The following is a 21,360-nucleotide window of genomic DNA, read 5'->3' as shown; positions in this document are numbered from 1 at the left end:
ATAAAATGGAAGCCAAAGAACCAACAACATAATATATTCACCACAATAGAACACGCCTATTCCAAAAAGATTGAGCTTTCACAGAATTTTTCAGGGCATAAATTGTTTATAAATGATAAGAACCAAAACTCTCAATCAGTGAAACGCAAAGGGAACATACCTAAATCGTAGATCAAACACTTTGATTAAAAAGTTATGGAAAATAGTGATACTGTCACCAACAAAAATTCGAATGATATAGAAATAAAGTGCTTTCTCGCAATTCGAATGATATAGAAATAAAGTGCTTCCTCACATCCGATTATCAATCGCCGCCAGCCTTATTGTACACGTAAGTTAGTCCACACTTACCACAGTAGTGCCTGTCAAAATGATTCGCCATGAAAGTACCGGCACCGCATTCAGCGTTGGGGCATTCCTTCCTCAGCCTCTGCACCTTTCCCGAATCATCCACCTTGTAGAACTGGAGAACGGCGAGCTTGACCTTCTTCTTCTTGTGCTTGATCTTCTTCGGCTTGGTGTAGGTCTTCTTCTTGCGCTTCTTTGCACCACCACGCAGGCGGAGGACGAGGTGGAGGGTGGACTCCTTCTGGATGTTGTAGTCGGCAAGTGTGCGGCCGTCCTCGAGCTGCTTCCCGGCGAAGATGAGGCGTTGCTGGTCCGGCGGAATTCCCTCCTTGTCTTGGATCTTCGCCTTGACGTTTTCGATAGTGTCCGAGGATTCCACCTCGAGGGTTATCGTTTTCCCCGTTAGGGTTTTCACAAAGATCTGCATCTCGCCGAAAGCCTTGGTTTCTGAGGGGGAGTGCGCAGGAATGTACGTCTTTTTTTGAACAGCATGTAGGGTTTCTGCTAAATGGTTGGGCTTTGAGAAAATTAAATATGGGCCAATTACGTAAAGTCCACTTCAAAATTTTTATGTTATAGTCAACAAGATCAATGTTTAGACCAATGTTTTTATTTATATATATATTGTTCATCAATCGTGTTCATTTTTGTGTTTATTAATAAAGTGACACTAATATCATGAAACATATTATATTCAATAAATGAGTGTCACAAAAATGAGCACAGTGAGTAGAAAACGTATCAAATTTGTATATATCAATCAAATTCAAATAATCCATGCTCAAAAACAAATTTGTTGACATTTGATGCACAAACTGCGTTTCAAGCCAAATGATTTCCTATCTCTTATTCCATAATAACTAATCCATGTACTAATGTAGCTCAATTAGCTAAGTGGTTAAAAGATGTACACGAATTTCTTGAATGAACTAAATCAAACTAGAATTTTTTGGTAAATTTTGTTTTTCTAATTAAATTATATTTTTAAATTGTATGAAAACATCTCATGTGGTAAGATTTGGTGTAGTTTTGAAATACGTCCAGAGTGAGATGTATATTTTGGAAAGGTGTTTCCTCAGTTGCACATATCATGTGACTATTATTACTCAAAGATACATCACATCGTTATCGAATTCATATGCAACACTAAACATACCAATTGTTGCAGATTCAATCGGGATATATGAGTTGGAGGGACCGTACTGTACGCTAACCATAACTTAAGGTTCTTTCAAACACTATCAATGATACCTAAGGAATCATAAGGCGATGTTACTATACGTTCTTACCTTGATCTGGTGAGTGCAATCAGACCTGAGTTTTGACATTCTTGATCAATGAGTTAATGTGAAGAACGAGGCTAATTAAGGTCAGCCCGAATAAGAGTATATGTTATGAATCACAAAAAGTTGTGAACCCACAGTTAGCTGTATCCATGAACCATTGAAGGTCATACAAGTATTGGACTATATGTTACCATTGAGATAGTCAAGTTTAAAGAGTTTGATTTTGCGACTGCAGTTTGATGGAGATCAAGCATATTGCTGATAAAGGTATTTATAAGTTGATTTCATATGATGGAAGTTGTCAAGTGCTGATTAGTAAGGAGAGTTGAGCTGCCTGTTTTAGTGAAGAAATTCACAAAACTATCAGCTACCAAAAATGGATCACTGGAAATTTTGATTTTTAAANATTCCACCTCGAGGGTTATCGTTTTCCCCGTTAGGGTTTTCACAAAGATCTGCATCTCGCCGAAAGCCTTGGTTTCTGAGGGGGAGTGCGCAGGAATGTACGTCTTTTTTTGAACAGCATGTAGGGTTTCTGCTAAATGGTTGGGCTTTGAGAAAATTAAATATGGGCCAATTACGTAAAGTCCACTTCAAAATTTTTATGTTATAGTCAACAAGATCAATGTTTAGACCAATGTTTTTATTTATATATATATTGTTCATCAATCGTGCTCATTTTTGTGTTTATTAATAAAGTGACACTAATATCATGAAACATATTATATTCAATAAATGAGTGTCACAAAAATGAGCACAGTGAGTAGAAAACGTATCAAATTTGTATATATCAATCAAATTCAAATAATCCATGCTCAAAAACAAATTTGTTGACATTTGATGCACAAACTGCGTTTCAAGCCAAATGATTTCCTATCTCTTATTCCATAATAACTAATCCATGTACTAATGTAGCTCAATTAGCTAAGTGGTTAAAAGATGTACACGAATTTCTTGAATGAACTAAATCAAACTAGAATTTTTTGGTAAATTTTGTTTTTCTAATTAAATTATATTTTTAAATTGTATGAAAACATCTCATGTGGTAAGATTTGGTGTAGTTTTGAAATACGTCCAGAGTGAGATGTATATTTTGGAAAGGTGTTTCCTCAGTTGCACATATCATGTGACTATTATTACTCAAAGATACATCACATCGTTATCGAATTCATATGCAACACTAAACATACCAATTGTTGCAGATTCAATCGGGATATATGAGTTGGAGGGACCGTACTGTACGCTAACCATAACTTAAGGTTCTTTCAAACACTATCAATGATACCTAAGGAATCATAAGGCGATGTTACTATACGTTCTTACCTTGATCTGGTGAGTGCAATCAGACCTGAGTTTTGACATTCTTGATCAATGAGTTAATGTGAAGAACGAGGCTAATTAAGGTCAGCCCGAATAAGAGTATATGTTATGAATCACAAAAAGTTGTGAACCCACAGTTAGCTGTATCCATGAACCATTGAAGGTCATACAAGTATTGGACTATATGTTACCATTGAGATAGTCAAGTTTAAAGAGTTTGATTTTGCGACTGCAGTTTGATGGAGATCAAGCATATTGCTGATAAAGGTATTTATAAGTTGATTTCATATGATGGAAGTTGTCAAGTGCTGATTAGTAAGGAGAGTTGAGCTGCCTGTTTTAGTGAAGAAATTCACAAAACTATCAGCTACCAAAAATGGATCACTGGAAATTTTGATTTTTAAAATTTTCAATTTTCATTATATGAACAAGATTTGTATCATTGATACATCTGATCGTCTATTGAGATTATAATGAGTTCACAATTATTTATTTAGTGAATTTGAAATTTATTAATTAAATAATATTATTAGTATTAATGACTTCTAATATGTACAAAATTTTCATAAAATATTATAGAGAGGTCTAGAGTTAATTAACTAATAAGCTGATAAAAAAATTAATAAATGATTATTTAATTTTAAATAATATGTCTATGCATTTAGTAAATTTGCATGCATGCATATATATATATATATACATNTTAACTAATGAAAATTAAGAGCCCTAAGGACACTAGGATTAGGAATCCTAGTAATGTAGGACTTGTGTATTTTATATATATCAAGAGTTGATTAAGACATGATATAATTATATGAGAATTTAATTAAGGAAAATTAAGAGCACTAAGGACACTAGGATTAGGAATCCTAGTAAGGTAGGACTTGTGTATTTTAATAAATATGTTATCAAAGATTGATAACTAGACAAACATAACACAATACACAAAAACTCTCATCTCCTCCCTCACAAAAGTTTCGGCCAACTCAAGTATTCAGAAGAAAAATTTGCCGAGAGAGCTTCCACCGCTACCGCCCGTTGCCGCTTCACCACCTCCGGAGTTCTGAAATTCAAGTGTCCTAGTCTTAACACATAAATTGTTTGAAATCTCTAGTGCGATCCAAAAAAAAAACGAAGTATCCGATCGTGGATTTAATTTGACAATCAAATGAGAGAGATCCGTTCGAATAGATATACAAGAAGGACAAACTCCGCAAATCTCGGACTGGTTTGGTGTCCATTGTTAAATATGTAAAGGTAACAATTCTAAACAACTTATGAATTTTTTAATTGATACGACGCCTAAGGAGCATTTTGAACGTCGAAAAAAAATTTGAAACTTTCGCTGAGCCTCGAGTGCGAGAAAACGGTACTCCCACACTGATGACCCTCAATGGAGTCGGTAAACAGATCAAAGTATATGATAGTAAGTTGAGTTTTCACGTTGTCCTGGGTCAAAAGACCAATGATGTACAATGATAACTACAGACTTTTGCACTCGATAAGTGATAACCACTTTGAAAGTCCGAGAGATGGTTGTTTAGTGAATCATCAAATTATCACTCATCTGTATGAATGAACATCTCTATACTCTTACCAATAAAACATGACATTTACATCATAGATATCATAGATGCTATTTTCAAGCTCAAGCGACATTTATCCTTATCTTAGGCGGCTAAATATACTAAGAACCTGTATAGAATATATGGTACGCATCCTAATAAGTTTCGTGATCTTATGTTAAGAGGCAGATCTCATGGTACCTATAATATATTCAAGGATTTTATTTATGCAGCTTGCATGCGTATACAGATAAAATAAATATCATAATTGGATAAAACCATAAAATATTATTCAAATAATGATTTTTTTACATAAGAGTCAATAACACTCAAACTACATATTGACTCGTTGGGTGCATACTCTAACACGTACATGATGTATTTTGGTTCTACATTATAATCTTCTAGATAAAAATATCTAAATAGTGTGTGTCTATTTAAGTTTANGTATTATATACATTAACCATAACATGCATGATACAAAAACCAAACTTCTCTTACTAAGACAAAAACACAAAACAAAATCTCTATTATTGTTGCATGCGTGGAATTTGGATAAGCTAGTGTATAAAATATACATTAATTTCTATAAACAAATGCGTGTGCATATAATCTGAAAAGTAATTAAATTAATAACATATAATAGTAATTAATAAAGAAAATTATCGATTTAATTTGTAAGTAATTGGAGTAGTGGAAATTTGAGGTAAGAAATGAATAACTGAGAATCATAAGTTGTGTGTTGGAGCAAGAAATGTGCATTACCTTCGATTATAGACGATGTTTCCATTAATGCCAACCATTTGACCTTTTTGAGACCATACGTATGTAATCATGTTAGGCTCAAATTAAGGCAAGCCATGAAACATTAACACTCACACTCAAATTATATATCTACTTCCTATTCTATAAAAACCCAAAATTCCTCGACAATATATCCTCAATCGTTACATTTACTTATCTTCTGAAGAATAAACATCGATCAATAAGGGGATATATATACAGATTATATATCCCGGGCAAGCTATAGTTTGCTTGCTCGCTAGTCTCGTGTATACATAGTAATTTCGAAGAGAAAAAGAAAAATAGATAGATTATATAGGATTGGTTTATTGATTCATTAACAAGGGAAAAAATGGGAGCTGGGAAGAAAGTAGGGATTTCAGTGGTGTCCCTGATCCTAGTGGTGGGGGCTGTCATTGGTGTCGTAGCGGTGGTGCGAAGCAGCGAAAACTCTGCCAACAATGAAAGCGGGAAGGCCCCGTCTGCCTCTATGAAGGCCATCGACTCCATCTGCGCTCCCACGAGTTACAAGGATGCTTGCACCCGCACCCTGGGACCTGTCGCCAGGAATGAGACCGCCACCCCCAAGGACTACGTCATGGCAGCCATTCAGGCCACTCTGGAGGAAGTCCAGAAATCCTTCGAGGTCACTAGTAAAACCGTTGTCAACAACGAAACGGATCCCTACAACCACATGGCCGTCGAGGATTGCAAGGAGTTGCTAGATCAGGCCATTGACACTCTACAGGCATCATATTCCATGGTGGGGGATAGTGATATGCACACGCTCCAGGATCGTGCGGACGAGCTAAGGAGCTGGATGACATCTGTATACGCCCTCCAGTCCTCGTGCATGGACCAAATCGAGAAGCCCGAGTACAAATCGGCAATCGAGAATGGCATGATCAATGCCACTCAGCTCACTGACAATGCTATCAACATTGTTGCTGAGCTCTCCGAAGTTTTGAAGGCCTTCAATGTTCCGATCAATCTCAGGCCCAACGCTCGTCGATTAATGGGATCGAACAGTTACCCAAGCTGGTTTGACACTTCCGACCGTAGGCTGTTGAGAGCACAGCGGGGAGGACACATCAGGCCAAACGTAGTTGTTGCCAAAGATGGCAGTGGACAATTTAGGACCGTTGCCAGTGCCATCAATGCATATCCCAAGAACTATAAGGGTAGATTCATCATCTATGTGAAGACCGGAATCTATGACGAATTCATTGTTATTGACAAGAGCAAGCCCAATATCTTCCTCTATGGAGATGGCCCTGGAAAGACCATCATCACTGGGAAAAGAAACTTTGGAATCATGAAGATAGGAACAATGAACACTGCCACATTCTGTAAGTTTAATGCATGCATGCAGATACTCCAACTCCTGTTTGTTATCTAGTAACAATAATTAATATCAATGTTCTCTCTGTATATATGCAGCTAACAACGCACCTGGATTCATTGCCCGGAGATTGACGTTCCGTAACACCGCTGGTCCTGATGGGCACCAGGCCGTTGCTCTTCGTATAAACGGTGACATGTCAGCCATATTCGACTGCCACATCGAGGGATACCAAGATACACTGTACTATCACACTTCCCGACAGTTCTACCGCGACTGCGTCATCTCTGGCACCATCGACTTCATTTTCGGGATGGGCGATGCTGTGATCCAAAACAGCTTGATCGTGGTGAGGAGACCAAATGCCAATCAATTCAACACCGTCACAGCCGATGGGAAAGAGGTCGCCAGAGGAAGCAACGGGTTGGTCCTCCAGAACTGCAGGATTGTTCCAGAGAAGGAACTGTTCCCCGTCAGGTTCAAAATCCCCACATACCTGGGCCGTCCATGGAAGGCACAAGCTTTGACAGTGGTGATGCAAAGTGAACTGGGAGACCTGATCCGCCCCGAGGGCTGGATGCCATGGAGCACAACCGACCCCCATTACTTCTATCACAACACTTGCCAATACTACGAGTTTGCAAACCGTGGCCCTGGCGCCAACACTGCCGGAAGAAGCAGGATGTTCAAGCATTTCAAGGTCCTCAGCCCACAGGAGGCCACCAGGTACACCGTAGCGGCGTTCCTTCAGGGTGCGCAGTGGCTAAAACAGGCTCACATCCCTCACCAACTTGGCCTGTAATGATCCATTCAAAATCCACACGCCTAGCTTTGCAAACTCGACCTCAATCCAGATCAATATTTGAACATTGATTACTTGAGATAGCTAGCTTTGTATTGTTCCTAGGATCATCATCTGTTATGAAACTGTTTCTTTTAAAAATCTATCTACGATGCAAAATATAATTATACAATATAATTAATTTGCACTAATATATTATCTAATCTTGCAATGGTACGTAAAAGGAATCAATATGCTCTATACACCTAAATATTAATTAATGTACGTTCGTTAATAATCACGAATAATCCAGTCCTCACAAAAATTCACTTCACGTACATGATTTTTTATATATTGAGTTTGAAAGAGACGCACTAAAGTTATTGATGAGATAATTAAAGAAAATACTAAAAATACGTTCGATCAAGAAGATTTTAAATAAGGAAATCAGACTGGCTTCGAATTATATTATATTAGTATTTCACATTGCGATGCACGGATTGTATTATGTATATACCTATAAAAAATTGAAGAGTATGAGAATTTAAGTTTGTAATTAAAACCTAAACACAAAATCTAAAACAACAATGACTAAAAAAATATTGTGAAAGAGTGTTATTATAAATTTTGAAAAATTTCCTTAAATACAATACTTGTGTTTAGTTTCTTTAGTTGTCGTCATAATCACTTATAAAAATTTTAAGACTCTTGGGATTCGTAACTCTTGATATAATGACATACAACTAGTTCATGACTGAATACAGGTTTTCTCAAAAAAAAGCCTCACATGTGATAATGATTGTCCCTGACTTTTGTTAATTGTCATTGCACATGAAACAATTTTTGGGAACCGTATTATATTCATTGGAACTTGAAAGGAAGTTTCGGATAAGATAGAATTAAAAACATTTTTGTAATAAGCACTTTATGACAAACATTATTTCCAGTAAAAAAATTTCCTTTCAAAACATGGTTTCCAAGCTTCGTGATAATCAATCTAGTACCATTCCATAATCCAAGAAAATGATCTATGTTCAACAAAAACAAGACAAGAGTGTCAACCTTCAAATTTAGCTCGTGGTTCGGAACTCCAGAACATCTAATTCCATTTAATAATTCTGGAATATGCACATCGTGCAACATATCAATATTTTTCTCTAAATGGTACACTGAATCAAAACTTAATTACAACATTCCATCCGAATTGTTTAGTGATATGATGTATTCATTTATGGACTGAGCAATATCAAGAGTCAGTGTCAATATAGCTTTCTGCAAGAAGTATGATGTATAACTTATTGTGCTACCAAACAACTGATATGTACTCTCGACGATTGTTGTGATAGGGTCTTTTAAGTTTTTAAGCAACAATTCATCTGGAATATCAATTGTCATTTGGTTCTTTAATTTTTCTGTATCCTATATTTGCAAATCAATCCGAAAATCTCCTATTTTCATCACCTTCTTCATTAGAGACCAAATTATAAAGATGAATATTCTTAATCAATCTCAAAATTGTGCAGTGTTTTCATAGATATGACGAATTAATAATGGCATGAACAATGTCATGCCTACTACCCTTTGGAATAACAGGGAAAATCTGTCGAAAATCTCTGCCAAATACAACTGTTTTACCTCCATAAGAAAAGTGAAAGCGTGAAGGATTTTCATCTCATTATGTCGCGTATGCTTCTGTCTAGTGATTCAAAAAAAAAAAAAATTTCATCATTGGAGCCTCATCCCATATGTTAAGTTCGAATTTCACAATAAGTTCTGTGAGAGGACTCCCTTGTTTGATATTGCATGTTGAGTGTTCGTTATGATTGAAGGGAATTGCAAAGTGGGAATGTTCAGTTCTTCCACCAAGAAGAAGAAGAGATGCAATACCACCGGATGCCATGTTTAACACAATTTCTCTCTTCGATCTTAAGGCTACCTATAGAGTCTTCCATACAAATATTTTTCCGGTTCTTCTGTAACCGTATACAAAAACACTCCACCCTAGTTTGAATTAATTGCAGTCATTATCGTGTCATACACATGATGTTGGTCACTGTTTAATTTTTTTAGGAGACAATCATATTCTTCTAAGAAAACTCTTCTATCAAATTGCAACTCATCTTTATTAATCTGTTTCAAGAAGACTGAAAATATTCACTAGAAGAAAAAACCAAATCAACAACGCACATACGACAACGGTTTTTATTAAAACCGTTGTCGTATGTTTTTTAACAACGGTTTTCGTATGTGCTTTTTTTAAGCAAAAGACAATGGTTTTATAAAAACCGTTGTATTTTGGGGGGTCAAAGACAACGGTTTTTAGGGTCAATGACAACGGTTCTATAAAACCGTTGTCTTTGAGCGTTTTTTAGGGTCAAAGACAACGGTTCTAACGTTTTTTAGGGTAGAACCGTTGTCTTTGAGTGTGTTTTTTTGGACAATCGAAAATGTTTTTCTAAAACCGTTGTCGATTAGCGTGTTTTTTGGACAAATAACAACGGTTTGGAAAAACTGTTACCATATTTAGCGATGGTTTTGCTGAAACCGTCGCTAAAATTGCGACGCTTTCCGGTTTTAGCGACGGTTTCAGCAACACCGTCGCTAATTTAAAAATAACGACGGTTTTGCTTAAATCCGTCGCTAAATTTAGTGACGGTGTATAATTTGTCTCTATATATAGCAACGATTTTAAGTAAAACCGTCGCATGTTTTAAATTAGCGACGGTTTTTCTGAAATCGTCGCTAATGTTAAAACCGTCGCAAATTTAAAATATGCGACGGTTTTGCAATTAACGTCACTATTAGCGATGTTTAAGTAAAAATCGTCGCAAATTGTCTATAAATATCCGCACTTTCGGTCTATTTTCCTCCACATCACTTCACAACACTTAAAATTTTTCTCACTTACACGATTTTATCACTTCACAACACTTAAAATTTTTTTCTCTTACACGATTTAGTTTCGATTTAGGGTAAATTTTTTCGCTTTAATTTTTGGTAAATTTTTAAGTGTTAGTTAAGTTCATGAATATTGTTAGCATAGTGAAATTGTAAGTTTTTTTTAGATTTGTTAAATTATTAAAAATAATTTTTTTTATTTTGCTGAAAATATTAGCGACGGAAATCATGAAAAAACCGTCGCTAAAATTAGCGACGGACACTTTATGGCAAACTGTCGCTAATTTTAGGGACGGTTTAATAAACCATCGCTAATTAGCGACAGTTTTTCATAAATCCGTCGCTAATTTTATTTGCGACGGTTTTTCAAATGACATTGATAGAAAATAAGTAAAATCTGTCCTGAAGTTTGCAAAATCTTCTCAATCTCCACCAATAAATAATTTCTAATTTTGTAATTGTTTAATTGCAATTCTATAAAAGAAGCAATAACATTTTAAAAAATATAAAAACATGTAAAAACAAAAGTCATATTATTACTTGTTGGTTACCTTGATGTTTCAGCAAGGCATGTTGTCTGTACAAAATATCATCTGATAAATATGCCCAACAAGACTCCCAAACCATTTCAGATCGGCTAATGCAATCTGATGACAATAGGGTAGCTAAAAGAACTTTCATTGATTGTGCTGAAGCTCATTCACTTGACTCAACAATACCATCAATGTACTATTTGTCATCGTTTAACAATCCTAACCCATAACAAGCATCGCGGAAGGACGAATACTGGACACCATTAACAAAAGATATATCTTCATAACACGTGGCACCACGTTTGACGTTCAATAGACATATTAGATGGTACAGATCCACACATCCTGGTGGAACAAAAAAAATATGTCCAATTGAAAATCCATGTTTCCTGGGAGCCCATTCACGTGTACCTTGCTTCCAAAAAAATTTCTTTGGAAATTGGGCATATGTTAATTCTCTTGCCTTGAGATATTTTTTATTTGCTTCGAACCAAGATAAAAACATGCTCTGATTAACAGTAGGGCGATGAAGAAAATTATCGATTTGATCCAAATCAGAAAATAATACAACATATTGTTCGTTCAGAAGATGAAAGCTCAATTGCCCAATTATCTTGCCTTGACACATGCTGAAAAGATACATCCTCAAAATCATCAATAAGTTGCGAGGCAGTAGTAAAGTAAAGCTCCAATGCGAAGCTTAAACACTTATATTCTCCTGAAATCTGTTTGAAAACTAACCGAGAATCTCCAATAATAAATGTATTTACAACTTTTAATATTTCTAAATTCAAAGTTGTACTGGATAATGTCGAGATTTTGTCCCGAGTAAATCTTTAAGTTTTCATGAGATTGTGCTCCCAAGGAGTTCGAAATTCAAACTAGATAAATATATATAAATTTTGAAGATTTTAGATATGGATTTAGATGTATACTACAAGATAAATATCTTCAAGATAAGGAATTATGATACTAAAAAATAAAAATCATGTATAGGAATATATACGCATAAACGGAATTTTATCAAGATAGAAGATTTTCTAAGATAAGAAGATAGTGAGCATAACATTTGAAATTATGCATGTATATACATATATAAATCAAGATCAATTTATATAAACATATACTTCGAGATGAGGAGATTTGAGTATCAAGAATCAAGATTAGCATATCAAGCACAAGAAAAAAATCGAGATCGACATGCCAAGTTTTCAAAATATACTTATCATGCATGAGGGATAAAAGATTTCAAGAAGGATCAAGAAATCAAAATTTTTTTTATCAAAATCTATCCCAAATTCAAATGTCAAGATTTAAACTTTGAATGCGAAGATAACATACAATCATGATAGCCTTCACACCTCTATAGATAGGGTAGCGCCCCATTCACGAATCACACCTAAAACTCCATCATATGTTTGAGAATTCTCTCTCCAAGTGCTGTCGAGATTTCTAAAATTTTACAAGCCGAAGTCTTGTCCAAACGCTGTCCGAATTCAAGCAAGAGTCCAAGATATTTTCGATCCAAGCTACTTTTCTTCATGTTTTCTTCATTCAAGAGAAATCTAAGTGGGCTTTCTTATATAATTTGGCACACTTGTTCTTTAACGTGAGCTTGTTTTAAAAAGCAACTTTCATATATGGCTTGATTCATTTTTGAAAGTTTCGGTCGATCATAATTCGTCTTCTTCCCCTTCTGATGATACAATTAAGAACTACCTTATGTTTTGGCACTATGATGATTCAATTAGATATGGGTAGAAATCCATACATACAATAAGTTTATAGCCCTTACACTACGAGATTATTAACGACATCGTCCTTTAGAGGAGTAAAAATTAGATACTGATATCAGTAAACTATAAAAAAAAAAAAGATGAATTTAAGTGCCAATGATATGCTTACGTTCATGCAATGTTATATGTCGTACAAATTATTTTATGCCATGATATGTTGTTTTTTAAAATTTATGTATAATTGTTATGTATATACTCGAATGACCCCCATTTGCTGAGAATTTCTCCAATCACTCACTCTTTACTCTACCATCCACGGATAAGTCTCAAGAACATATAGAGGAAGAGGAACAAAACCAATTTTGGGGCTGATGATAGATATGAATCGAGAAGTTTATGATAGTTTAGGTTCTTTACGAGTTTTATCTCAAGTTGTAAACGCTTACACATATGTTATATATTTTTAAGAATTTATGTTGCAAAGACTATATTATGATTGTTATGAGTAATAAACTAGTTGGCAAGAATTTTGATCTATGAGGCTTGTTGTTTTCAATTATGTGATTGTTGAACAACATCAGTGTCTATACGTCTCGTTCTTGGAGCGGGACAATCAAAACCTCTATAGCACCCAAATCTCTCAGAATTTCAAGGCCAATTACCAAGTCTTCATGCTCCGCCTGGTTATTAGTATATGAGAAATCAATATTAAATGATCTATTTACTCATGATGTTGGGGATGCATCACAATTCTGGCCCCTAATGCCCTCTCCATACTAGAACCATCAAACTTCAAGGTCCATGATTGATTTGAGTAATACATTGGTATATCAACTTGTAAATTTCCCTCCACTTTGACCATATGGTGGTCTTCCACAAAGTCAGCTACTACTTGGCCTTTCACTGATTTTTTAGAAAGATAAATCATAGTGAATTCGGTCAACGCCAATGACATTTGCAAATCCTCCTAGTCAAGATATGAAGTATAAAGTTGACAAGATATGTTTGTGATATCACTTAGACTCTTGAATGTATCAAATAATGTCTTAACTTCTTGCAAGAATTATGTATTGCTAAACATAATTTAAAAATAACATAATACTTCATCTCAATTTTTGCAAGTGTTTGACTCAAATAATAAATGACATGATCATGATTCTCTTCATTATTTTGTGCCAAGAGACACTCAATGGACTCATGAGGGGCCGATATATACAACTTGAGTGGAAACAAATGTTGTGGGGCATCAACATAGGTGGTTTATACAAATGCTCTTTAATTTTGCTAAAAGCTTGTTGAAGACATTCTCCCAAGCGAAGAAAATTTATGGTCTGCACACCACACACATTTTAAAGGATTTAGTTTCAAACTATGTTGTCTCATATTTATGAAACTCTTCTTCAAATGGCCAATGTGAGAAACTGCCTTTTTTGACTTTACAACAATATCATCTATATATACTTTCAAACACTGGACAATCATGTATTGGAAGATCGCGTTTATAGCTCTTTGATAAGTCGCCCCAGTATTCTTTTGAACTAATTGCATAACAAGCCATTCAAACATGCCGCATCTTTCCAGGGCACCTAAAAGCCATCTTGGACACATCATCTTCCACTATTCTTACTTGATTGTACCCCAAAAATCTATCCATAAATGATAACAACTCATTCTGTCATCGCATCAACAAGCATATCAGCTACTGGCATAACATAGATATCTTTTGGGGTGGTGCAAATCAAATCCCTGAAATCTATGCATACTAAAAGTTTTTCATTCTTTTTCGTGACATGGGCTATGTTCTCAAGCCATTACTTGTACCTACCTGAACTTGGTCTTGAGTAATTTTTCAATCTCTTCCTTTACTATTAGCTCAATCGCCTTGGACAACCTTCTAGTCGGTTGTTGGCATGGTTTAAAACCATCTTTAATTGGCAACCGATGCTCTACCAATTTACGCTTTAAATCTAGAATATCATCATACTCCCAAGCGAAGCAATCTCTAAATTCTTTGAAAAGCAGTACGATTATTTCTTCAAATCCTATTCCAACAACATACTGATATAACTAGGTTTATATTCATAATGATACCATGAGCGCCTTAGGGCGCTAAACTATTAGCAAGAGTATAAACTACGGCCGTTCCAAGGGATTCTGGGTATCTAGCTGTCGATCTTCCATCTGAGTTAGAGCCAAAATTAAATCATCCAAATGTAATTCTAATCCCTCCTTATCTTCGAATTTTTTCTCATATATTATTTTCGTCCCATCACTGTCCCATAACTCCTGATATTATACTTCACTTACCAGATGTTGCAATGTGGCTTTTCATGCGGAAGTCGCAACCACGTCCATATCTTCTTTGTTGTATTTAATCATTGACCTTCTCAATAATGGGTCGAACCATCGGTCTTGAAGAGATCGTGATTGTGGGTTTGAGGACCTTCTCAACTGCTTCCTTCATTCTCTAGGTGTCCATATATACTATTTCTAGTTGTCCGTTCACCTTGAAATTACTAAATTTAATATGATCAAAGACTACATCATAATATCTAGCCTCCACGACATTAGAGTTAGATAGATATGACTGAGAATCAGCCTATACTACTTCTATAACATCAAATCTCCATGTAAATAATAATTGTTACAAGGATGATGGCTCCCAATGGTTGGTAAGAACCCAATATCTTCCTAAAAAAACATGGAAACTAGAAATAGAATTAACCATGAAGAAAGCTGAAAAGGATGATTGAGATTCCATAGTGATATTCACTGGCAAGACTCCCAAAGTCTTTGTAGATTCTCCAATAAAAGGTGCAACATAGACTTCTGTAGGAATTAAGTCTTTCATGGTCTTACCCAGCTTCTGAAGTATCTTGTAAGGTATAACATCAATAGCGGACCAATTATCTATCAATAATCTGGATACCAGTTTCCCATTAACGTGTGTCATGATGTAAAATATTTTGACATGTTTAGTCATCTTAGTTGTAGGCCTTTTGATAACCATTTTGTTCCCCTCATCAACAAAAACTTCTGCACAATCCTTCACCATGTCACTTTGATTGGTTTCTGTACCGGTTCCAACCTTATAGAAACATCGGATTCACACATCCCCTTGCATTTAAATTCATCATGCAACATCAAAGAACCTGTGGTGCAATCAAGTGAGACGAGAATCTGCCCCACATTGAAGGGAGTTTTTTTTCACCATACCACTGTATTTCTCAAATAACAGATCATCATCATCTTCTTTTTTATCCTCGATAGCCCTTCTTCCAAATTTCTTATTCTTTTTTAATGACTTTTCCACCTCCAACTTGCGTTCAGCAGCTATCTCCCTCAACAAATTTTGGTTTTGCATTCGGGAAAAAGGCTTTGGAAACTTTTGGTGTTCCACATGCCACCACTACCCATTAGGTACTGTCATGTGAGGAGTAACAAAACGAGGCTTCCTCTCCTCCCTTTGATGATTACACGAGGATGGTATTTTCCAAGGTACCCTCACGAATGTTCATTGGTAAACTCTTTTTCCATCATTCATTGGACTTAGTAAACAAACTCTTCCAAAGCACTGGTTCACCGATCTTTTGGCCATGGATCCTCTATCATACCTTTAATTCCCCATACTGTCAAGTGTATTTTTCCTACCATCACCTCCTACTGTCAAGTGCATTCATCATAATGTAGTGAGGGTTCTTTCCTTGGACACTTTCTGATTTTCGATACTTAACTTCAAATATCATTTTGCTGGGTACCCAACACTTATTTATAACACCTCCTGGCGTGAAAGATATGTCTCCAATTGTATTCCTCTTCTTTTCGTTGAGTAAAACACGCAAGTTAGTATCACTCACATTCACATTGGTTAATGGTGGAAAAAGATCTTCATCAACTTTCATTTTCTAATTTTTCTCATGGAATTTTAGAATTCTCTTATTGATTGTTTCCTATAGGAAATTTTTAAAATCCTAACAAGAACCGGTTTTATGATTGAATGAACTATGATACTTACATTAATCTCTTCCATTCACTTCTCTTTTTGTTGGTAGCTTATGATATCGAAAAAAGGTTATAAATTCTCCTTCACTAAGTAGTCAAAAATTTCCTCCATCTTTGATGAATCGAATATATACAGTACCTAGACTGGAGGATTATTTTTCCTAGAAAATTCCTCACTCTTGCGCTTCAGCAATGGAACCATGCGATATCCAAAATTTGCTACTTCTGCTAATGCAAGTCCTCAACCTCTTGAAATAAGAACCTACAATAGTCTTCTTTTTATAATTTTCTTTACGTGACAACTCTTCATACTCCGATATTTTTGCAGCAAGTTCGTAAAAGTCATGGAATTTTATCCTTGGAATTTTCTTTCTAACTCAAAATCGAGCCAACATTGTGCCATTTTTATGTGTGCAGACTCACAAAGAAACACCCTACTTCTCACCTTCTTATTACTACATATGAAATAATTCATAGATTTTCTGTACTTTTGGATCACCCTTGATAATTCTGCTATCCTGAGTTCTAGTAATATTTTGAAAACCTGAGTATGAAACTCGCGTTCATGTCATGCCAAGTCATGATGAAATTTTGAGGCAACTGTTATGTACCATGTGAAAATAGTGGTAGTAAAGGAATTGGGGAACAACCGTAACTTGTAGTTGACAAAATTATCCAAGTTTGTTAATTCATTGCATTGGATTGTAGATATTGTCACATGTTTCACGCTAGACTGACCATCATCCCTGAGTTCAAAGTAAAGTCTGGAATGTGATATCCTCATGGATTAAGATCGTCTCAATCAACAACATCATGGTATGGCTTATGAAATTGTGGTTGGTTTATTGACCTCAGCCTGAGGCCATACTACTTCTGAATGACATCACATACAGTTTAGAAGTACATGATCAGAGTTTGCTTTAATGGGTGTGGGGGATACATTGCCCCGAAGCATTAATCCTCGAATTCAGCACTAACATTCCTCGCATTCCTCCACCCTCAACAAAAATTTGAATGACCGTTTGTTTGCAATTATTGAATTTTTGGTGTCTTGTCCACCACTCATGATACGTCTACTACTCGTTTTCTTTGAAATGTACTAGAGACATTTTTGTTTCTGTTCTTAAAATACTTTCGGCCGAAATAATCATTCATATACATATTTATAATTTTTCCATTTAAAATAAATCAATCAACATATTATTTGAAAATCCAAAAGAACGTAGTGCAAAACATGAAGTCATAAGATGGCAACCAAACCTAAAATTTGTATTTTTCAAAATAAAGCATAAACTCTTAAATCCTCTCAAAAACCACTCAAAAGCATTGAAGTCATAAAATATTTAAAATCATACTAATGCGGAAAAACTAGTAAAGTTCCTCGGGTTATATGCACCATCAGTCCAACTAGTTCAACCATCAAGTCCTCGATCATCATCGAAATTATTCTCACCTGCATCATTCACATCTAGTGAGTCTATTGACTGAGCAAACCTTAACAATGATAACAAGTAGTATATATACATTTTACAAGCAACAGTGAAAAATACTTTTAATAAAATAGCTTTTGATAAATATGCATAAACTTTAAACCTTCTTCCTTTTATCATATCATTTTTCTTTCATCATAAACATATACATATACATTCCCTTTAAGGTGAATTTCGTTCATTAATTGTGAACATCATTTCATCTTTCGGTCAATTGATCAATATCAGCTGTAACCATGGTACCAGGCAGCGAGGCAACATAAACCACTTTTTCGTTATGTGCTTTGGCCTATAGTCGGCGGGGACATCAGCGACACTCTCACCCATCAACTGAGCCTTGGTCATACATATCATCGTATCCTTTCGATGGAAATTCGGTCGTTGGGTTCTTACGGGCTTTGTCCCATAAACGGGTTCCGCTGGGGCTTCGTCCCTCACGAATTCCCATTTCCTTACCGTCACAATTAAATCACTTCTTTCAAAATATTTTTCCTCGTTTTCATCACTTTATAAAAATACATGCAATAATATCAATTTCTTTTAAACCAAGCATACAACACATCTTTTAGCATTTATCGTTTTTCATCATAAAATTTCATAATCTTTCAAAATAAACATCTTAACATTCATTACATCATTCAGGGCACTGCCAGAACGTCTAAAATTTTTTAGGTGTAAAATGATCGTTTTGCCCATAAAACCCTAACTTTCCCAATTTACCCTTGAACCTTAAAACGACAACTCAAATCCATCCAAACTTAACATAACACCTTAAAATACACCCATAAATATTTCTTAGGTGTAAACTTAAACTTCTCGACTAATTTCACAATTCGTTTTAAATATTGAACCTACGTCTCGGTTTTAACACGAATCAGCTCGAAAATTAACCAAACTTTGCCAAACGTGAACCATAACTTATTAACACCTAACCATGTACTATGCAACCCAAATCAAGCCAATTAAAGCCATTGAACAAGCCTAGAATGCTACTGAATTTTCTGCCCTAATTTCGTAACCCCAAACCATGACAAACCATGAGTTCTTTCAAGCCTAGCCCTTAACCATTATGTCCAGACCCTATACAACCATATTAGGACCATAATCGAGCCCTTAACAAGCTGCCGGACTCGACCTAGCAACCTAAGCATGCAGAGCCCATCGAGCCCCATCGAGCCTCACCCTTGGAGACTCGCGCGACTTCAACCTAGCGTCTACCGCCTTTTTCCTCGCTCTAGGTATAGTACTAGCCATCTAAGATAATGACTTAGCCCTCTTAAGACCCATGAACACGTCCCTAAAGCAGCTAGGTGCCACGTCCTTCTAAGAAACCCAAACTGAAACCCTAGCTTGCTTTTGGAACCCAAATTTTCATTCAGCTTATTTCCTTGCTTGTCCAGCCCTTAGCCAAGCCTCTATGGACCCTTAATTATGCTGAAAAATGTCACTTCCCATAGCCCTACCATGGCAGCCCCTTTGTGCAACATAAACATGGATTTAAAAGTATGAAAACTCAAATTTTTATCATGTATTGCCATAAAAACGAAAATATAAGAAAGTGGATCATTTTTTTCATGTGATCATGTTAAATACACATAATATGGTATGAAAGATGAGTGAAGGAAGATTAAGGCGTGACTTTGCGTATTTCATGCACGAAAAACAATCCTTGACACGAGGGATGTTGGCGGAGAGACGGGGAGGAAGCTTACTGCGTTTTTCCTTCAACCTCACGTGAATTGCCTTTGAAAAATTGAGGTGTGTGGACGTGTAATGGTGGAGAGAAAACTAGGAGTCTTTTGAAGCTTGGTGGCGTGTGGTTTGACTCTATATTTTGATATAAATAATTGTGTAGTAAGCTAGGCCCAATAACCTTAGTATGATAGGCTCATTATAATGTAGGTAAAATATTTTATGTAGGAAAGTTTTCGAAAATATTAACCGAGCCTCCAAAAAGTCCTTGTTTTCGTAAAAAATCGATTACTGGTTTAAAATACGATTCGGCACGTAAAAACACCTCAAAAAGCACTATTTTCGAAAATACCATATAAAATTTAACATATATTAATAATTAAAAATAATCATTTAATAAAAATATTTTCCCTTTATGATCCCAGTCTTTGTTTCTCAATCGTGTCTCGAATAACCTTTAAAACACAATTTTATGCATTTTAATATAAAACCCTATTTTAAACATGTAAACATGCCTACCACATTCAATAAATGCAATTAAAATAATTTAATTAGGTATTTTCTATTATTCTTAGATTTTCATGTAGTTGGATTACGTTATCACATTTTGGACTTTATAACTCATCTTCTCTCTTGCGTGGAGTACTTTACTTGCTTTCATTAGGAAACACAAAAATCAGTTATTCCCCAAAGAGGCGAGCTTTGCCTGCTTGAGAATTCTCTGATCCTTGGCTTTGATCCCCAATTGCTTAGTTTCAGTGTATACGAGTTTGTCGTCAACATATGATTTATTCTCCTTTCTTAGAGATCTTTTCCACTCCGTAATCTCTGACATAAATTCCATCATGACAATAATAAAAGCATTAGTCATTTATTTGAGTGCACCGCGTATATTTTTCTCCATAGACATCAGGATGTTCACGAGAACTTTCAGACTAAAAAAAATACATCTTCTTCTTTCACATCCTCTTCCTCAAACTTGTTTACCAGTTGCTTAACTGATCTTCCTCCATCATCAGTTTCTTCTACTTGTGAACGATGATCTTTACCCCTTATGATTAAGGAATTCTTTATTGATTCTCAATATGCTTTGGAGGCATTTTGGTCCCATCGGAGGTGCCAGGCACTTGATCGTGCCAAATTTGTGATTAGTTTGACTTATTCGATCAAACATTGTGGATCTCAATTCGGTTGTTGGTTCCATATTTCTTGGTACAACCACAAAGCTACGAATTTAACTGAGAAACATGATGAAAATTGCAGGAGAAACTCATGAACAATGACTAATTTAATTATGTTATTATGAATTGGAATAACGATTTTACAACTAAAATTGAAACACTGAAGGAATATGTTAAAACTCGAAAGAAACAAAAGAAATTCTACTGAAAATATTCGATATCATTAAGCTAAAATTGTGAAAACTTTTTGATGTAGTTTTGTTGATGAAAATTGTTTTGGATAAATGAATTAAGAAGAGTATTGAAGAGAAAAGGGAGTGGGACTTGTCCCACATTGGAAGATTTGCTTAGGTGAGTCTTCCAACTCTAAGTTTGAGTTAGGGGTTTGGGCCCCAAGGGATAC

At 35.5% G+C, this 21,360-nt stretch overlaps 2 protein-coding genes across 2 annotated transcripts; one reads left to right on the top strand and one right to left on the bottom strand.

The window, feature by feature from the left end:
• Positions 1-34: 34 nt before the first annotated feature.
• On the bottom strand, positions 35-842 carry LOC140957486 (ubiquitin-ribosomal protein eS31 fusion protein-like). The gene has a single exon (XM_073414774.1). The coding sequence runs from the start codon at positions 773-775 to the stop codon at positions 305-307; it is 471 nt and encodes a 156-aa protein (XP_073270875.1). The 5' UTR covers positions 776-842; the 3' UTR covers positions 35-304.
• Positions 843-5,460: 4,618 nt separating this feature from the next.
• LOC140956821 (pectinesterase 4-like) lies at positions 5,461-7,593 on the top strand. The gene is made up of 2 exons (XM_073413696.1): positions 5,461-6,651; positions 6,743-7,593. Exons 1-2 carry the CDS (start codon positions 5,655-5,657, stop codon positions 7,444-7,446), a joined length of 1,701 nt encoding a protein of 566 aa, XP_073269797.1. The 5' UTR covers positions 5,461-5,654; the 3' UTR covers positions 7,447-7,593.
• Positions 7,594-21,360: the final 13,767 nt, after the last annotated feature.

Source organism: Primulina huaijiensis, chromosome 14 (genome assembly GCF_012295235.1).
Source record: "Primulina huaijiensis isolate GDHJ02 chromosome 14, ASM1229523v2, whole genome shotgun sequence".
NCBI classification, from domain to species: Eukaryota; Viridiplantae; Streptophyta; class Magnoliopsida; order Lamiales; family Gesneriaceae; genus Primulina; species Primulina huaijiensis.
The sequence above is the reverse complement of the archived record's forward strand: the minus strand, read 5'-3'. Positions and strand labels throughout refer to the sequence as shown.